This window comes from Myotis yumanensis, unplaced genomic scaffold (assembly GCF_028538775.1).
Source record: "Myotis yumanensis isolate MYYU_CA2020_CCGP unplaced genomic scaffold, mMyoYum1.0.hap1 SCAF_19, whole genome shotgun sequence".
Classification (NCBI taxonomy): Eukaryota; Metazoa; Chordata; class Mammalia; order Chiroptera; family Vespertilionidae; genus Myotis; species Myotis yumanensis.
Window position 1 is genome coordinate 9,923,152 of NW_027223770.1, and position 15,574 is coordinate 9,938,725.

At 55.1% G+C, this 15,574-nt stretch overlaps 2 protein-coding genes across 8 annotated transcripts in view; one reads left to right on the forward strand and one right to left on the reverse strand.

Annotated features, from left to right (window-relative positions):
• Positions 1-7,370, forward strand: part of ATXN2 (ataxin 2) — a 94,809-nt gene extending 87,439 nt beyond the window's left edge. For 4 of the 6 annotated variants that reach the window (XM_070399299.1, XM_070399293.1, XM_070399298.1 and 1 more), the window contains 4 exons: positions 724-6,090; positions 6,331-6,489; positions 6,972-7,065; positions 7,159-7,370. The gene's annotated coding sequence lies outside the window, so the exon portion shown is untranslated. The remainder of the gene's footprint in view (positions 1-723; positions 6,091-6,330; positions 6,490-6,971; positions 7,066-7,158) is intronic. The other 2 variants (XM_070399294.1, XM_070399295.1) reach the window with 2 other exon arrangements.
• The window catches only part of SH2B3 (SH2B adaptor protein 3), a 35,691-nt gene continuing 22,818 nt past the window's right edge, over positions 2,702-15,574 (reverse strand). Inside the window, exons 3-8 of one of the 2 annotated variants that reach the window (XM_070399301.1) lie at positions 4,384-4,485; positions 4,208-4,299; positions 4,030-4,124; positions 3,712-3,902; positions 3,454-3,625; positions 2,702-3,340 (exon numbers count right to left, since the gene is read on the reverse strand). In XM_070399301.1, the coding sequence (XP_070255402.1) occupies positions 3,045-3,340; positions 3,454-3,625; positions 3,712-3,902; positions 4,030-4,124; positions 4,208-4,299; positions 4,384-4,485 (948 nt within the window). In that variant the 3' untranslated portion in view covers positions 2,702-3,044. Of the gene's footprint in view, positions 3,341-3,453; positions 3,626-3,711; positions 3,927-4,029; positions 4,125-4,207; positions 4,300-4,383; positions 4,486-15,574 lie in introns of both variants that reach the window. The other variant, XM_070399300.1, reaches the window with a different exon arrangement.

Consider the following 15,574-nt stretch of genomic DNA (forward strand, 5'->3'; position numbering starts at 1 on the left):
TTAAAAAGCTGTGAATAAGATACACCTGAAACTGATATATGTCAACTGTAATTGAAAAATAAGAATTCATTTTTTAAAGAAAATTAAAACTGATAATCCAGAGGGCAGAAGAGGTGCAGTGATGTACAAAGCAGTTTACGGCTATAGACTCATAAGCACTTGTTAATGTCCTCAATTTATGGGAGGAGAACAAAGGGAAAAGCAAGTGTTGTTTGCGCAGGGCAGCAATTTCAGAGACCATAGTCATAATACACAGAGCTTTTAGATATTGTTGGCAACAAATCAATATTCTGAAAACATTTTTTAATTCACATATAGCAATTTATACATTATAGCAAAATTTGTTATTCAAGAATAAGTTACTTGTACAGTACATAAACAATATATAACAATTTGCCAAATACCTTCTTCTGCCTGTAATGATAAAAGATTGAACCCATTTTCTGTGTTGTTACAATGTGTGGCTTATTCCAGCCCAACACTGGGTGACAGATGTGTCCTTGTTAGAGGCAGTGGAAATATACAAGTTCCTCTAACCTGTGGGAGATGTTAGCGCTCACATGACATTTGCAATAGGAGAGTTAGCCCTGAATAAAAGCATGAAGGAATCTTAGGCAACCCTTAGGGAAGGGAAGAGTTCAAGGCCTTGATTTTATATATAAAAATAGTGTTTTGTGGTCTAAGATTTTAATGATTGCTATTCCTTTTTCCTACACGGTCCAGAAATGATCAGAGGCAGAAGATTTATACCAGATAAAGCCATATGGATTGCTGGTCTAAAATTCAAGGCAGGTTAGTTGACTTAATTCTTTGGTGCTGGTGACTGTTAGTTTGTAAAAGTTCGTTAAAGTCAGATTCAGGAGGTGACGGTGCTGAGAGCAGTCCCCTGGCTGTTGTCTGGTTGGAGAGAACTGCAGTGGTCGCAGTACTTCCTGTCCCGTTGGCACTCACAGCCCGGCTTTCTGTGGAGGTGCTGGCTTGGCCTCTTGAGGCCAGCGGTGGTCACATCAGGACTGGAAGGAGGGTGGCATGTGGGCTAGCTACGGCCAGCAGGGTCACTGTGAGGGCATCAGTCCAGGGACCCACTGCTCCCTCTTCTCCAGCTCTACCTGCTCTAGCAGAAAGGAGAGGCCTGGCTTAGGGTCACTCCTCCCAGCTGTGGCGGGGCTTTCTGTTGGGATGTATTTGAGGTGTCCTGGTAACTCAGACACATTTGGAAAGGAAATATTTTCCTTGAACATTTATACTGGAGCAGCCTGGAGCGGTGACTTCCAGCTCTCTGTTAGAATCTGAGCTGGTACTTGGCAGCCAGTGGGTCAGAGCTGAGCCACTAGTTTGCTGCCTCTTGGTACTACCTGAGACGTCTGTGCTGAGACTGCTTAGAAGTGGGTGCCCCTGGCTGGAAGATGTCATAGCCCAGATGTGGAGGGAGGGGGTAGGTGTGTTTCATTGTATAATTTGCCCTTTTTCTGCACCAGTGACTTGTCAGCATGGACTTTCTGTGATGAGCTTTATCTTTTAAGAGACATTCAAAATAGTGCGTGCTCCTCTGGTTCCCGCTTTGCTTAGCGAAACCTGCTTGGTATGTAGAAAAAAAGTGTCCTTAGAAATGGACCGAAAATTTGGATCGGGGTTGGATCTGCTTTACAACCTGTGGAAACACCCAGGAGTGTTGGTTTTTAAAAGTAAAAGTGAAGAGGTGGTTAGTTGATGCCCCGCACGCCCGCCGCCCCCCCCCCCCCAAAAAAAAAAAAAACCCAGAAAATTCTATAAGCACTATAAGCAAAAGTCTCACCTCTTAGAATACTGAGAGTGGCTGGAGGGAGCAGACAAAACCCTGACCCTGGCCAGATAAGGCAGGCAGGAGTTAAGTTCAGGCCAAGGTCTGGTTTAGCCTCTAATTGACGTGTATCATACATGTTAAAGCTGAGCTGGTCCCAGGGGTAGCTGACCTCAAAGTCACTGCCCCTCGTCACTGAGCCTTCTCTGAGAGGAGCCAGCCCCCAGGTGAGTGGTGTCACTTGTGAAGAAGTGTAGATGGAGGTCTGAGCCCACGTGTGCATGCCCATGCCTCAGAGGCAGCGGGACCTGCTGGCACAGCGCACTGGCTGGGCTGTTAGAGGAGCTCCTTGTCAGCTATGGCACCAGATTGAGCCTAAAACCTCGTGGGAAAATTGAGCCATTGGATGCTGGGGGCTGAGCCCGCCGGGAAGGAGAACAATGCCAGAAGCAGAATCCAGTTGTTTATTCCTAAGGCACCAGGTAGAACTGGAATTTGCCGCCCTCCTAGTTCAGTAACTGCCTGGATTTCTCTGAAATGGCCACATGCTTCACTTCTCTACATTTAGGAAGGACAGTGGCTCCTCGGCAGCAGGTGCTGGCTTAGCCCTAGTCCAGGAGGGTTGCATAGCTGTCTGACTACAAAAATCGAATGGGTATTAGTTCAAACAGTGCAGTGAAATAAGCAATGGTTTAGTTTTAAAACCTGAATCATTTGAAAAATTTATCTGAGGTAAAATGTTTAAAATCATTTTTGACCTTTAGCCTGTCCTGTCAGAGTTCTGTTGTAAGGCTGGGTCAAAGCGGATAGGCGCGGGGGCGCAGAGCTGCATGTGGAGGAAGCTGTGCGGGAAAGCCATAGGGATCCAGGGCTTGTTAGTGTTTTGGGCTTCCTGATGGACCCCCTCCCCCCACCCCCCGTTCCCCACGTAGAAAGTCTGTCATCAGTTGTGACAGTGTCAGTAAGAAAAAGTTTCCACTGCCAGCCTGGTCTTTACCCCCTCCCCCCCAAGTGCCAGGGCTGGTCCTGGGGGCCCGATAGGAGCTAGGGCATCTGCGGACAAGAACTACATCTGTAAACAATAAGGAGAAAGCCAGGTGGGAACTTACAGGAGGCCCTTTAACAGGCCTAATAGAAGGGTCACATCCAAACTGGAAGGAGCAGTTAATGTCCCTTCACTCTCTCTGAAAGGAAGGGAAGAAAGTACATTCACCAGTTCCTGTTCGCTCCTTCAGGGCCCTGTGGCCTGGGAGTCCACTGCCCGTCAGAGAGGCGTGTACTGATTGTCTATGGCCCGCAGGTGGCTCCGGGAGGAGGAGTCCATTTCGTAGTCTGAGTCCCGGGCACGATTGGCAGGCTCCGACTCCAGGTGCCGCAGGCTGTTGGCCAGTTCCTCGGGCGAAGGCACCAAGTGGAAGATCTGCTCTTGCGGGGAGGAGCGGCCTGGGAGACCCTCCGGGCCCAGCCCCCGTGGACAGCCGGAGGAGCTAAGGTGGGGAAGACCCAGCTCTGAATCCCAGCGAGAGAGGGAGAAGGGGAACAGGACAGTGTTGGAGGAACCTGGGGGACAAGTGACAAAGAGGCCATGTCAGAAGGTTTGCGGCAGCAAGCTTTCCCCTCTACGTGGTTCCCTGGATCCTCCACCCTTTTATCAAGGGGCACTGGGTTCACACCTGGTGGCTGGGAGACGACCACCACGTAGCTGGACAGCCGGACGTCGCAGGCCGATCCACACTCGAGGGGGATGGGTGAGCGCTGGAAGTGGTGGAGCATGTCCATGACCGAGGGGAAGTGAAGGTGCTGCACGCGGCACTGGCCCCGCTCGGTCAGCGACAGACGCAGGTGCTGCATCGGGAGGAAGGGGAGGCTCAGGCAGTGGCCCCGAAGGGCCTTGAACTTGGGGGGAGCAGCCCCACCTGCCTTGGCTATACCTTGGCTATGCCTTGGAAGTTGAATGTGAGCACATACTCCCCACGCCGGGTCTCACTCTGCCGTACCAGGAACACTCCGTGAGCATCAGGGCCCTGCAGCTGAACCAGCTGAGCTGCCTTCACTCGGGAGATAGGGCCGTGGAACCAGGGGTAGCAGGACAGGAAGTGATCTGTCTTCTGGCAGGCTGGGTCTAGCAACCCCCCAGGAGAAGCACCTGGTTGAGAAGATGTGTAATGGTGACCCCCCTGGGGCACCTCACGACCTGGGCTGAGGCTGGGTTCTGACGCACCCAGAGCACAAAGGCCCCGACCCCTCACCTTGGTTCAGGGAATCTGTGCTTCCCCTGGGAGAGCTGGCCGTGCCAGGCTCCGGAGCGGAGGGAACGTGCAGCTCCGGGTCTGTGCTCTCCAGCCTGCAGAGAAGGGGGCGGTGAAGGGTCTGGGAAGAGCAGGGTTGGTGTCAAAGCTGAGATGGGAAGGGAGTCTGGTGCCTCACCCTTGGCCTGTGCACTTCCGGAGCTCAGCCATCCACGAATTCAGCTGCTGCTCGTCTCCCACCTCAAAGATGATGTCTGTCCGGTCCTTTACCTGGTGGGAGGAAGGGAGCAGCTGTGTGGGTCCGTGAGCCATGTGTGCATGTGTTCCCCCTGGTGTGGAAGCTCCGTCACTCACCTTCAGCACAAAGGTGTAGAGGTTGTCGGGCATCTCGAGGCGTGTGCATCGCCGGACCTCCTGGAGGCTGGAGCAGGCTGCTTGTAGCTTGGGCTTTGAACTCTAGGAAACCCAGAGGTTACTCAGGCTTGTCCCTGATGGCCCCTTGCCCACCCAGGCCTCTGTTTTTCTGCTCAGCAGGCACCCCAAGTCTGGAGGAAGTTTGTGTTCTGGCTTGCAGGAGCCCGCAGAGGGTCCTCTTGTAGCCTCTGAAGCACTGTCCCCACATCCTGAGATCCCTAGAAACCTGTGTGGGCTGAGAGCCAACCCCCCCTCACCTGGACGTGCGCCATTCCAGCATGACACATGCCTGCCTGCTGCCATCTGCTTCTCCCCACTGGGGAGCAAAGAGCTTATACAGCCAAAACCCCTGAACAAGCCCAGAGAGGGGGCATCAGTGTCCACCCCCATCCACCTTTCTCCTGGTGCTGCCTGGCTGCTAGGGCCCCAGGTCATTATGATGCCTTCAGCCCACCCCACCCCCCACCCCCCTTCCATCAGCTCCCCACAAGCATGGGTCTCCTGGGCTAGCAGCCACCCTGGGAAGAGGATGCTATATCACCACATAGTCCAGAAGAAGCGCAAATCTTGGAGGTGAAGCCATTTGCCTGAGGAAGGAAAAGATCAGGCTTTGAACGCTAGAACCTCGAATTTCCCAAACCTCACTAATCTATCCTGCCTTCAAGTCTCAGGACAAGGTTGGGAGGGTTTGGCTGGAGGGTGGAGGTTGGCAGAGTAGCTTAGCCACAGGCTTTTGGGGCTTCTGCCAATGAGCCTGAAGGGGCAAAGCCTGGCACAGCTGCTCCGTTACAGCCAGCTGAAACCCTCACAAAACAGTGGGGCCAAGGGTCTCCATGACACCCACAGCACACACGGTTCAGAGCAGGTGGGAAACGGTCCCCGAGCCCTTTCTTCCAGGTCCTGAGTGAGCCTGGCTGGAGCAGGAGGCTCTGGAGCACCCTAGAACCCTACATTGCCCCCCATCTCCTCCATTTCCTCTGGTGACAAGCCCGATAAGCTTGTTTCTTCAGGGTCATGAGATGTCGCTGGCTGCTTCCAGCAGAGACCAAAGGAGATAAGATGGTGGAAAGAGCCCGAGATGGGTTGGGGAAGCCCCCCTGCCTCCAGCAGCTCTTTTCCCTGGGCCAGGAAGAAAGCCAGGTGCACCTGGGGAACAGCACAGCCCCTAACACATTGCACAGGGTGGGGGTGGAAACAAGAGGTGGGCTTAGGGGGATCCGACCTCTACCTCTGCCCAGAGGCTGCCTTTTTTCCAGAACTGACCCCCAAAGCCCTGCGCTTCCCCATGCCGTAGGCATGCAGGAGCGGGCAGACTGGCAAGTGAGGGTTGGCCAAACAGGCTCTTCCCAGTCCAGGCCCCTCCCAGCAGGTCCCAGTCCTGCCCTGTGGTGGACACAGCATCTGGGGACAGTAACAGCAGCTCTAGGAACCACTCACTTTGTCTAACATCACAAGTCGAGGGAACAGAGCGCGGCGGGTGGCACAGCTAGTAAATCCCAGCCCCAGTGTTTCACCTTTCCAGTCTCTCTTCCCCATCCCTTCCTTGTACCCCAGTTTCTCAGCCTGGGAGTCAGGTGTGGGGCCTGTGCACCCCTGGCAGCGTTCACAGCCAGCCAGTCTCGGAGCCCGTTTCCTGTCTACAGCAGGGTAAGGGACGGAGGGCTCGTTCCTTCCTTCTGCTTCTGCAGTTGGTCCTGCCTACCCCCACCCCCTCCGCTGGCTCCAGCCTCAGGATCCCTGAGAGGAAGTAGGCCAGGCCAAGAGGGGAACAGGCCGAGTCTCCCTTTCAGTTCCACTCCAGGCCTGGCCCCAGTCCCAGCCCAGGGAGTGTAGAGATTAAGCAGCAAAGCCACTGGTTTCACTCTGAGTGTGGGGCCTCCGTGCCAGCTCCGCCCCTGCAGCTGAGGAACTGCTGACCTGGCGGCTGTGGTGGGAAGAGGATTCCCCCTCGGCACCTGAGGGCCCTGGCCCACAAGTGATGTGGAACTCGTCCTGGCCACTTACCTTCCTGAGGCTGAGCATGACGGCTTCTTCCTGTCGCCCCGGGTAAGAACTGGGATCTGAAGCAGGGGCGCTAACTACGTGCTGCCTGAGCGTGGGGCGATGCCAGAGGCTCTGCCCAGATTGGAGGCGTGAGAGCATGAGGACAGGACTCAGGAGCACCAGGTGCCTTTCTGGTTGAGCGCTGTGAGGGCACAGAACTGTGATGGTGAGAAGCGAACCCAAACGGCACCACAGGGACATCAGGTCCCCTGCTCTCATGCCCTCTAGCCCACCTGTCTTACCAAGCAAGCTGGGCCAGCAAGCAGCTGCTCTCTGGACCCACCTGAGTCACAGCTGTGCTTAGGTGGTCAAAACGGCAAAGCCACTCCAGGTATTTGTGCTATAAGCAGTCACCTCACCCACCACCTCCTGCAGCGTCCACTCCTGGGAGCAAGTCTTCCCAGTATCCAAAAAGCTGGCTTCTTTCTTATGGCCATTGGGACGCCCGTGGGAATAACCCATTTTTTCTGTGCTCTGGCTGCTAGGAAGCAAAGATGCAAACCAGCTCTGCCACTACCCTCACAGTAGGGCCTGCACTCTACAGCTACCCTGGGCTTTATAATCCCTCCAGGCTCTAAGGTCAGTCCTGACCCTCTGCTTGTACAGCCCTGGAGAAAGGGCTCAGCCCTCCTGCCTGTGTGTCTTCGTCTTTAATAGCCCCTCTCTTCACAGGGTTAGTGTGGTGGCTGGCTGGGGCCTGAGGCCAGCCAGGTGGGCCCACTACAGCAGCAGAGGACTAGGTTACAGACCACCCTCAGCATGCAGCTCCCTCTCCACCTGCCAGAGTGTGGTACCATGCTCCTTTCCACGCTGCAGTGAAATTCACACCTCCTATTACCTACATGCCTGAGACAATCTACATTAAAGTAAAATGTATTTCCCTGTGACTGTGCTTGAGTTTGTTTGAAAAGGTCAAGAACATGGAGGAGCCAGAGGGCAGGGTGAGCTTTGGAAGGACAATCGGTTCAGTGGCCATTAAAACTGGGCAGAAACTTCCATGTACTTCTACGTAAGACGGCGCAAGTCCTGGCTCTAGGTTTGTCGTCGGGTACTTTTGCAGGGTGGTGGGAACGCTGTGCCTCCACCCCAGGGGTCCTGTGACTCTTCCTGGAAGCAAGGAAAGTGAGGGTGAGCAGACCTTCCTCCTGCAGGCCTTGCTGTCCCTCACCTGCACCCGCCACTGCTCCCCGAGTGCTGAGGCGACAGCCCTTCCAGCTTTCCAGGGACCTGAATGTACCCTAGTCTACCTTGTCCTCACAACCACCTTGAGACCCTGGCAGAGAGACTGGCCAAGTCCTCACTGAGCTCCAGGCGCCGGTGCCCCACAGGAACAAGACTGTGTCCCCCAGTGAGGTGGTCACAGTAGGCCCAGAAGTCCCCATGGTTGTCCCCATGGTTTGGGGAAGTGGAGCTCATGCTGAACCCCTCGACAGGGGCAGGCCGGACCCTCACAATGGCCTTGTCCCATCCACTGTGACCTGCCTGGCCACTAAAGGGGCCTTTAACCTTGAGTGAAATCTTTGAGGAGAGAACAGTCCCTGGCAGTCTTGTCTCTCCAAGGGCTTTGGGGCCCTCCCTCCTCTCCTACAAATAGCAGTGGCGGGACAGGAAGCTGGAAATTTAGGTTCCCTTGAGCGCATCTTGTGGCCTGGAGCCTGGCTCTGAAGGTGGGTCAAGAGCCCTAGCTCCACCATTTAGTAACTGCAGCCTGAGTTTACATGGCGACCATAGGCAGAGCCTGCTCGCCTCCCAGGAGTAGGGGAGGAAGGTTGAAAACAGACACGGCTAATTCCAGATCCCAGTCATAGAAAGCTTGGCCCCACCAGCCCAGCACCAGAATGGATGCTGCCTATATGGATGAGCAACATGCAACATCGTTAGGGAAAACGCTTATTCAAGTCTTACTGATGGGTATCAAAGCAGCCTTTAAAAATACCACGCGAGAGAAAGAAAATACCCTGCCTTGTTCCACAAGGATTTTAGTCGGGTTACAGGGACACTCAGGGAATCCCACTCGCCACACGTTTGTCTGTCTCCTGGCAGCCAATGGAAAGGGGTTTCCAAGAGAGGGCAGCCCTTGTGCACAGCAATCCATTAAAGGCTCTGAGAACTGGAGCAGAGAAACCTGTTGAACCCATGTGTTCCTGACTTGGGCCACCCAGTGTCCTGCTCAGAAACCTTGGAGCCTGCACAACTGCTGCCCAGCAACCTCCCCATCCTGGGGTTTGGGACATAGTTCTGGCCTTAAGTCACAATTCTGCCTCATCCTCGATGGACAAGCAGCTCACCTCTCCCAGCCCAAGTCCCCACTTTCGTAAAGAGGGGTAACCGTGCCACCGCCCCTCCCATGAGAGAGCAGCAATATAGCCTGTACAAAGGCGCTCACGGTGGGTATGGGAAGGTCTTAGGAGCAGCACCAGGTGGGGATGAGCCTTAGGAACCCAGAGAAGCTGTGGTCAGCTCCAGAGCCAAGTGCTCTCCACCCTCACTCTGTCCACTGTCCCTGCCCCGCAGGCATCTCTCAGGTTGTCTCCACTCGACCATGTGCTCCAGAGGCCTCCCTGTTCCCTTTGTGTCTTCAACACGGCACAGAGTAAGGGCCTATAAGTGTTTGCTGAACACTCTCCAGAGTGAGAAGGTGGAGGGAAAGGCATTGGAGATTAAGGGAACACCAAGAAGTAATGCCCAGAGGTCAAAAAGTACAGCCGAATCCACAAGATGGCAAGAGACCTGCTGTGGCTAGACATGACGCTGACAGCCTCACCCTACCCTTTAGTGAGCACCTGTGTGCCTGGGCTGTCTACCAGTGGCTTCTGGACTGTTGAATCCACGGGCCAGCGCTATTCACAAGTTTTCACAGAAAAGAGCCTATCAAGGGATGGAGGTGCTGGGACTAAAGAAGTAGGAAGGTCCTTGTTCCAGAGTGAGACAGTCCTTGGTGTTAAGTCTGGGACACTAGGTGAGCACCTTCACCACTGCTCTGGGCCATCTGTCTGCCTGAAGGTCGGTGGGGGCTCCCATGACCTCCCCGCACCCTTGAGGCTGGTGTTTCATCCCACTTCACAAGTTCGAGACAAGGCTGAGGAAACCTGTGAAGACAGCACACAGACAGCATCACAACCAGCTGGCCTGGAGCCTCTGCAAGCGAGGCCATTACCACTGGAACCCACAGGCACCAAGGGGAGAGCTGGGCAGGGAGGCCACAGCCGCTGCCCTTCCCAGGCACCAGGGAGCCCCGGGAGACCTGAAGGAGGGAGGGCACAGAGAATGGCGGTGCTCACAGGGACACGCCCCCACACACACAATAGGGTGAGGCGTCGGAAAACGGTATCCTGAACCCCAAGGTGGGCAGCATCAAAACAGCTGCCACCCCTGGACAGCTACACCCAGAAATATCCAGATCCAGTTGCTTCCCACCTCCGCTCTGCTCAAAACTCACTTGTGGGCCCCACTGAGCTAAGTGAGGAAGCCCAAGTCCTCGCCGTGGCCCACAGACCCTGCACAGCCTAGGCCTTATTAGCACCTTGACCGCCGCCTCCCTCTCATTCTGCTCCAGCCACACCGGCCTCCACTGTTCAATGTACCAAGCACACGCCACCTCAGGGCCTTTGCACCCGCTGCTCCGCTGACAGGCAAGGCAGTGCCGCCACAGCTGCACAAATCTGGCTCTTCTCAGACGCAGGTCGTAGCTGAAGTGTCACCTCAAGAAGGCCGTCACTGACCACAGTGTCTGAAGAGCAGTCACCATGCCATCACCCTTCAGTTCCTTCACTGCATTTATCTACCTGTGAAACAGGCTCGGTGGGGACTTCGTCTTGTTCATGTGGCATCCCCAGCCCCGAGCAGAGTACCCGCTAGGCTGTCCGTGCTCATCACAGGCCTTTTGGTGCCAAGTGTCATGGGTGCTGGGGATCAGTGGGGCACAGTACAGCCCCACTGCAGACACCCCACCCAATGAGGGCTAAGGAGAGTGATAGGGACACCTCAAGGAGGGGGCATGGCGGGGCCCCCCAGGGCTCCGGCTGGCCAGGGGAGAAGAACAGCCCACACCAGCATGGTAACCCATGTTACAGATGGAGAAATGGAGGCCCTGAGAGACAAAAATCGTTTGTCCTGGCCACAGAGGACCAGAGGATGGGGCCGAGTAGAGCCGGGGCGCAGACCCTCATCTGCCCAGGCCCAGGGCCTGTGCTCTCCCAGGCCAGGTCTTGGCGGAGAAAACCTCCCTCCTCCAGGGAGCCTTCTCGGGCGCATCGCATCGTGGTGAGTGCGATTCCTGTGCCTCTCCCTCAGCTCCGGCTTATCAGGCCTGGCCATAATTTCCTGATGAGGCAGCTGCCCCCCCCACCCCCACCCCCGCCCGCCATCTGACTGGGAGTTCCTCTGGGGGTGGGGACAGGACAGCAGCCTGCTCCCAGCTGGGGCCCGGCACCGGATGAGGTCCAGGAAAGAGCGTATCAGAGGCTGGTGTCCAGAGCAGGTCCTCAGAGAGGGTTTTTCAGGTGGATGGGGAGTAGCTGGGTGGCTGCTGGGGCCTCAGCCCTCGGATGTCTGGGGAGCGGAGGCAGATGTGGGGTGTGGTGATATCTCACCCCTTGTTCTCAGGCGCCTTTGGGGGCAAACTGAAGGGAGGGAGCCAGTTCCAGGGACTGAAGAATGTCGGAACCACAGGCCACAGGTCACTTCCTACCCTGCCCCAACCAGGGCCACCAGCCCCCCTCCTTCAAGTGCCTGCCTCGGCCACGTTTCCTGTGTGACCCCTGAGCAAATCACTTCCCTTCTCTGTGCTTGTGTTTCCTCGTCGGTAAAATGGAGGTGAGAACAGAATGCAACCTCCAGTAAGCGACGCTGCCTGCTGCTGGCCTGTCTCTGGCACTCGCAGGGTGCCCAGACTCCCCCAGTCCCTTCGGGCCACATCTGCCCCTTGGTCTGCCCCGTTGCCTTGTGGCCCTGTCTCCACTGAGGAACAGGAGAGGGATGAGAGAAGCTTCCAGAAAAGCAAGTCGGCTTCCCCCCTTCCTCAGCAAGTGCCAGAAACAGACCTCCCCAGAGCCAAGGAAAAGGGGGTACAGATCCCCAAATATAACCACCTGTGCAGAGACAGGGCGCCATCATCTCACCTCCCTCCCCTGGGCAGGTGGTACCCCAGTTCACACCCTGAGGGACCGAGTGTTGGACCCTCTGGGGCCCCAAAGAGGCTGTGTGGTGGTCATTTGCCGGGGATGCTGGGACAGTCAGGCGGGGCCTCATCTGAAGCCCCACCTGCAGGGAGTCTCCCCTCAGGCCCAGAGGGTCCCCCCACACCAGACAGACTCACAGTGACACAGTCACAAAGCCCCTTCTCAGAGACACGGAGACCACCCCACACAGAATCAGTGACGGGGACACAAAGCCCTCTCAGATGCCGGAGGCCCCCCCCCCCCCCCAGACAAACACAGACAGAGAGACAGCCCCCACAACACCACACACAGCCAGGCTGGGATCCCACAGCCTCGCCCCCTCCTGAGATGCGGTGGCGCCCGAATGGATGAGCCAGCTGTGGGGACCAGTCGGACTTCCGGTCTGAGCCTGCCCATGGGGGCCACACCCAAGGTGGGGGTGACTGTAGCTTAAGAGGGACTGTGACTGAACTGGGGAACCAAGGAACTAATCCCCCACCGACTGTCACCAGCTCATCTCGTCCCCCTCGGTGGCAGAAGCCCAGGCCGAATCCTGGCAACACCAGGTGGGCGTCCTAGGACAGGCCCTGCAGGGCCAGGCTGGACAGAGCCAGTTCCCGCCCTTCTGAGCCAGGCCGCATGCCCACACCTCTGCCTTCCTCCCCCCACACCTGTGCTCATGCTGTGCCCTCCACACGGGCCACCATTCTTGCCAGACCTTTGGCTCTTAGGTGTCATTAGGATAAACTGTCGGGACCTGGAGCTGAGCGGCCGTGAAGAGTGGGTGTCACGGGTGCTCAGCCAGCAGCCTCAATGATCCGTGCTGCCCCCCGGGCCTGGGCCGGCCACAGTGGCCTCTCTGGAAATATCCAGCCAGCACCCAACAGGCCCCGGACGACTGGGAGTCCAGAGCCCACCCCACTGCCTGCTGCAAACCAGCTGCCACCAGCCCACACCTTGAGTGGCCACATCCTGCTCCCATCATCCCTGCCAGGAGTCCTCCCCCAGCCCCGTCCCCATGTGGCCAGAGCCCCAAGGCCAGTGCGCTGTCCCCCATCCACACCTTTACCCAGGCTATGCCTTCCTCTCCTGCTGCCACCGTGGCCACCTCAGTTGCAGGGACACTGCAGCCATGAGGGCTGGGCTGAGGTCAGCCCTCCAGACAGAAGGGGAAGCCTGACTCTGAGAGGCCATGCCATGGGCCCAGGCCCCTGAGCAGGGAGGGGAGCACCCAGCATCAAACCTGCTCTCCCCAGGCTCTGTGGATCCCACACCCAGGAAAGCAGATGGGCCCTCAGGAGTCTGTGGGGATCACGGTGGGTGTCATAGGGCCAGGGGTCCCAGAGCTGGGAGGTTGGACCTGAACGGGTACCCACCTCCCAGCCCTGCTACATAGCCAGACCAGACTGCAGCCTGGCTGGGCCCCAGTCTGCTCGCCTGAGAGGGTGGAAAATGTTGTGGTTAAAAAACAACAAATAACCCCTGTCACTGGCCTCAGTGGTGGTGGTGGGGGCGGTGCTGGAGGGGAGCGGGGCTCGTCACCACCAAGATCCCCTACAGCCCTGGATGGTGGCCACCGCCTGCCTTCGAAGAATGATGATTCAGAAGAAGAGGTGACAGTGAGGGCCTCGGGCCTGAGGGGCTGCGGGACGGATGCCAGGAAGGCTGAGCTGGCAGAGCCTGGGGCTGAGCTGACAAGCAAGGAGGGCGAGAGCCAGGAGCCCAGAAGCTGACCAGGTCAGTGCTGCGGCCACCACACCGACACGGCACCTTGCCAAGGTCAGCCTGGCATGGCCTGTTGCCATCCAAAGCCTGCATTTAGTGAGCACTTACTATGTGACATGCCTTGACACACAGTCTCTCATTGACATAAAGAAACAAACAAACAGGAAATCACACCAACCCAAAGAAGGAAAACCAGTTGGTTTAAATAATTAAAAGTGAAAAATAAAACCTAAGTAATTATCAGATCCCAGGCCTTTCTAAGCAGAAAAAGCAGAGAAGGAAACCATCAAGGAAAAAATCACTGTATATAACTGTCCAGGCTTCAGAGCCTCCATAAGCCAAGAAACTCAGGATCAAAACTGAAAAGTCAGATGGCAAACTGGGGAGATCTGCTACACGACAGAGGCTAATGTCACGTAAGAGTTCTTGCCAATCAACAAGGGAAAGGCAGCAGAGTAAATGGCCTGCAAACCACACAAAAATGCATACAACCAAGAAACAGAAGAAAAACAGTCAAAATCTGTAGCGACAAAAATATCTGTAGGGGCAGCAAGTGGAGTAATGGTTGCCAGGGGTTGGGGGTCGGGACGGGAAGTGGGAATGACTGCTAACAGGTACAGGGGGATGGAAATGTTGCCCACGTATTAAAAACCCATGAGCTGCACTTTGCCATAGTAGGTTTTATGTTACGTGAGTTACATCTCATATCTCATTCCACTCGTAATCAGAAAGGACAAGATAACCACTTTTCACCTGGAAGTTGGCAAAGGTTTTCAACAGGACGGACGCCCAGTGCTGGCCCCACTGGTGATGAGAAGATATGTGGGTATAAGCTTTCTGGAAAGCTGTTTGAAGAGATGTGGCGAGCATTCGAGATGGCCAGCAAGCACATGAAGAGATGCTCCACATCATTAGCCACCAGAAAGCGACAACTGCTGGGATGGGGGAAGGAAAAGAGGGACAATAACAAGTGTTGGTGAGAAGATGGAGAAATGGGAGCCCTCACTCAAGGCTGGCGGGAGGACTAAACGGCTCAGCGCTTTGAAAACCAGTTTGGTTAGTTCTTCAGAGTTCGCGTATAACCAGCAACTCCACTCTGGAGATACATACCCCAGAGAAACAAAGCACATGTCCACACAGAAACTTACACAGGCCTCGTTTCACTGCACTGCACAGATGCTGCGTTTTCTTACACCCCAAAGCAAGGAGACCCTCCTCCAGCAAAAAGCCGGTGGCAGGAGATGAGCAGATTAAAAAACTGTGGTACATCTGCACAATGGAATACTATGCTCTGTAAAAAAGAAGGAATTCTTACCATTTGCAACAGCATGGATGGACCTGGAGAGCATTATTCTAAGCAAAATCAGTCAGAGAAAGGTAAATATCACATGATCTCACTCATTTGTGGAACATAATGAACAACATAAACTGATGAACAAAAATAGATCCAGAGTGCCGAAACCGGTTTGGCTCAGTGGATAGAGCATCAGCCTGCGGACTGAAAGGTTCCAGGTTCGATTCCGGTCAAGGGCATGTACCTGGGTTGCAGGCACATCCCCAGTGGGAGATGTGCAGGAGGCAGCTGATCGATGTTTCTCTTTCATCGATGTTTCTAACTCTCTATCTTTCTTCCCTTCCTCTCTGTAAAAAATCAATAAAATATATTAAAAAAAAAAAAAAAAAAGATCCAGAGACAGAGAAGCATCGATCAGACCCTCAAACCTCAGAGGAAAGGTAAGGGAGGGTGGGGGTAAGGGGGAGAGATCAACCAAAGGACTTGTATGCATGCATATAGGCCTAACCAATGGACACAGAGACCAGGGGGGTGAGGGCATGAGCAAGGGGGTGGGGGTGGGGGGCAATGGGGGGAGGACACATATGTAATACCTTAATCAATAAAGAGAGAAAAAAATCCAAAAAATAAATTTACAAGGTTAAAAAAAAAAAAAGCCTGTGGCTCGCTTGGTCCAGAAGGGAACCTGTGGTACCCCAAGCTCTGCCTGTGCACATGTCCATGGCAGCACTACTCATAACAGTCAAGTGTCCACCTAACATCTATCCAGGGACAAATGGATAAATGAAATGTGAGCCTTGGAAACATTACAAAGAAAGCATTCACAGAAGATCACTTATTATCCGATCCCCTTTACGTGGAAAGAACTGACTAGGCAAATCGAGAGACAGAAAGGTTTGTGGGTGCCTGG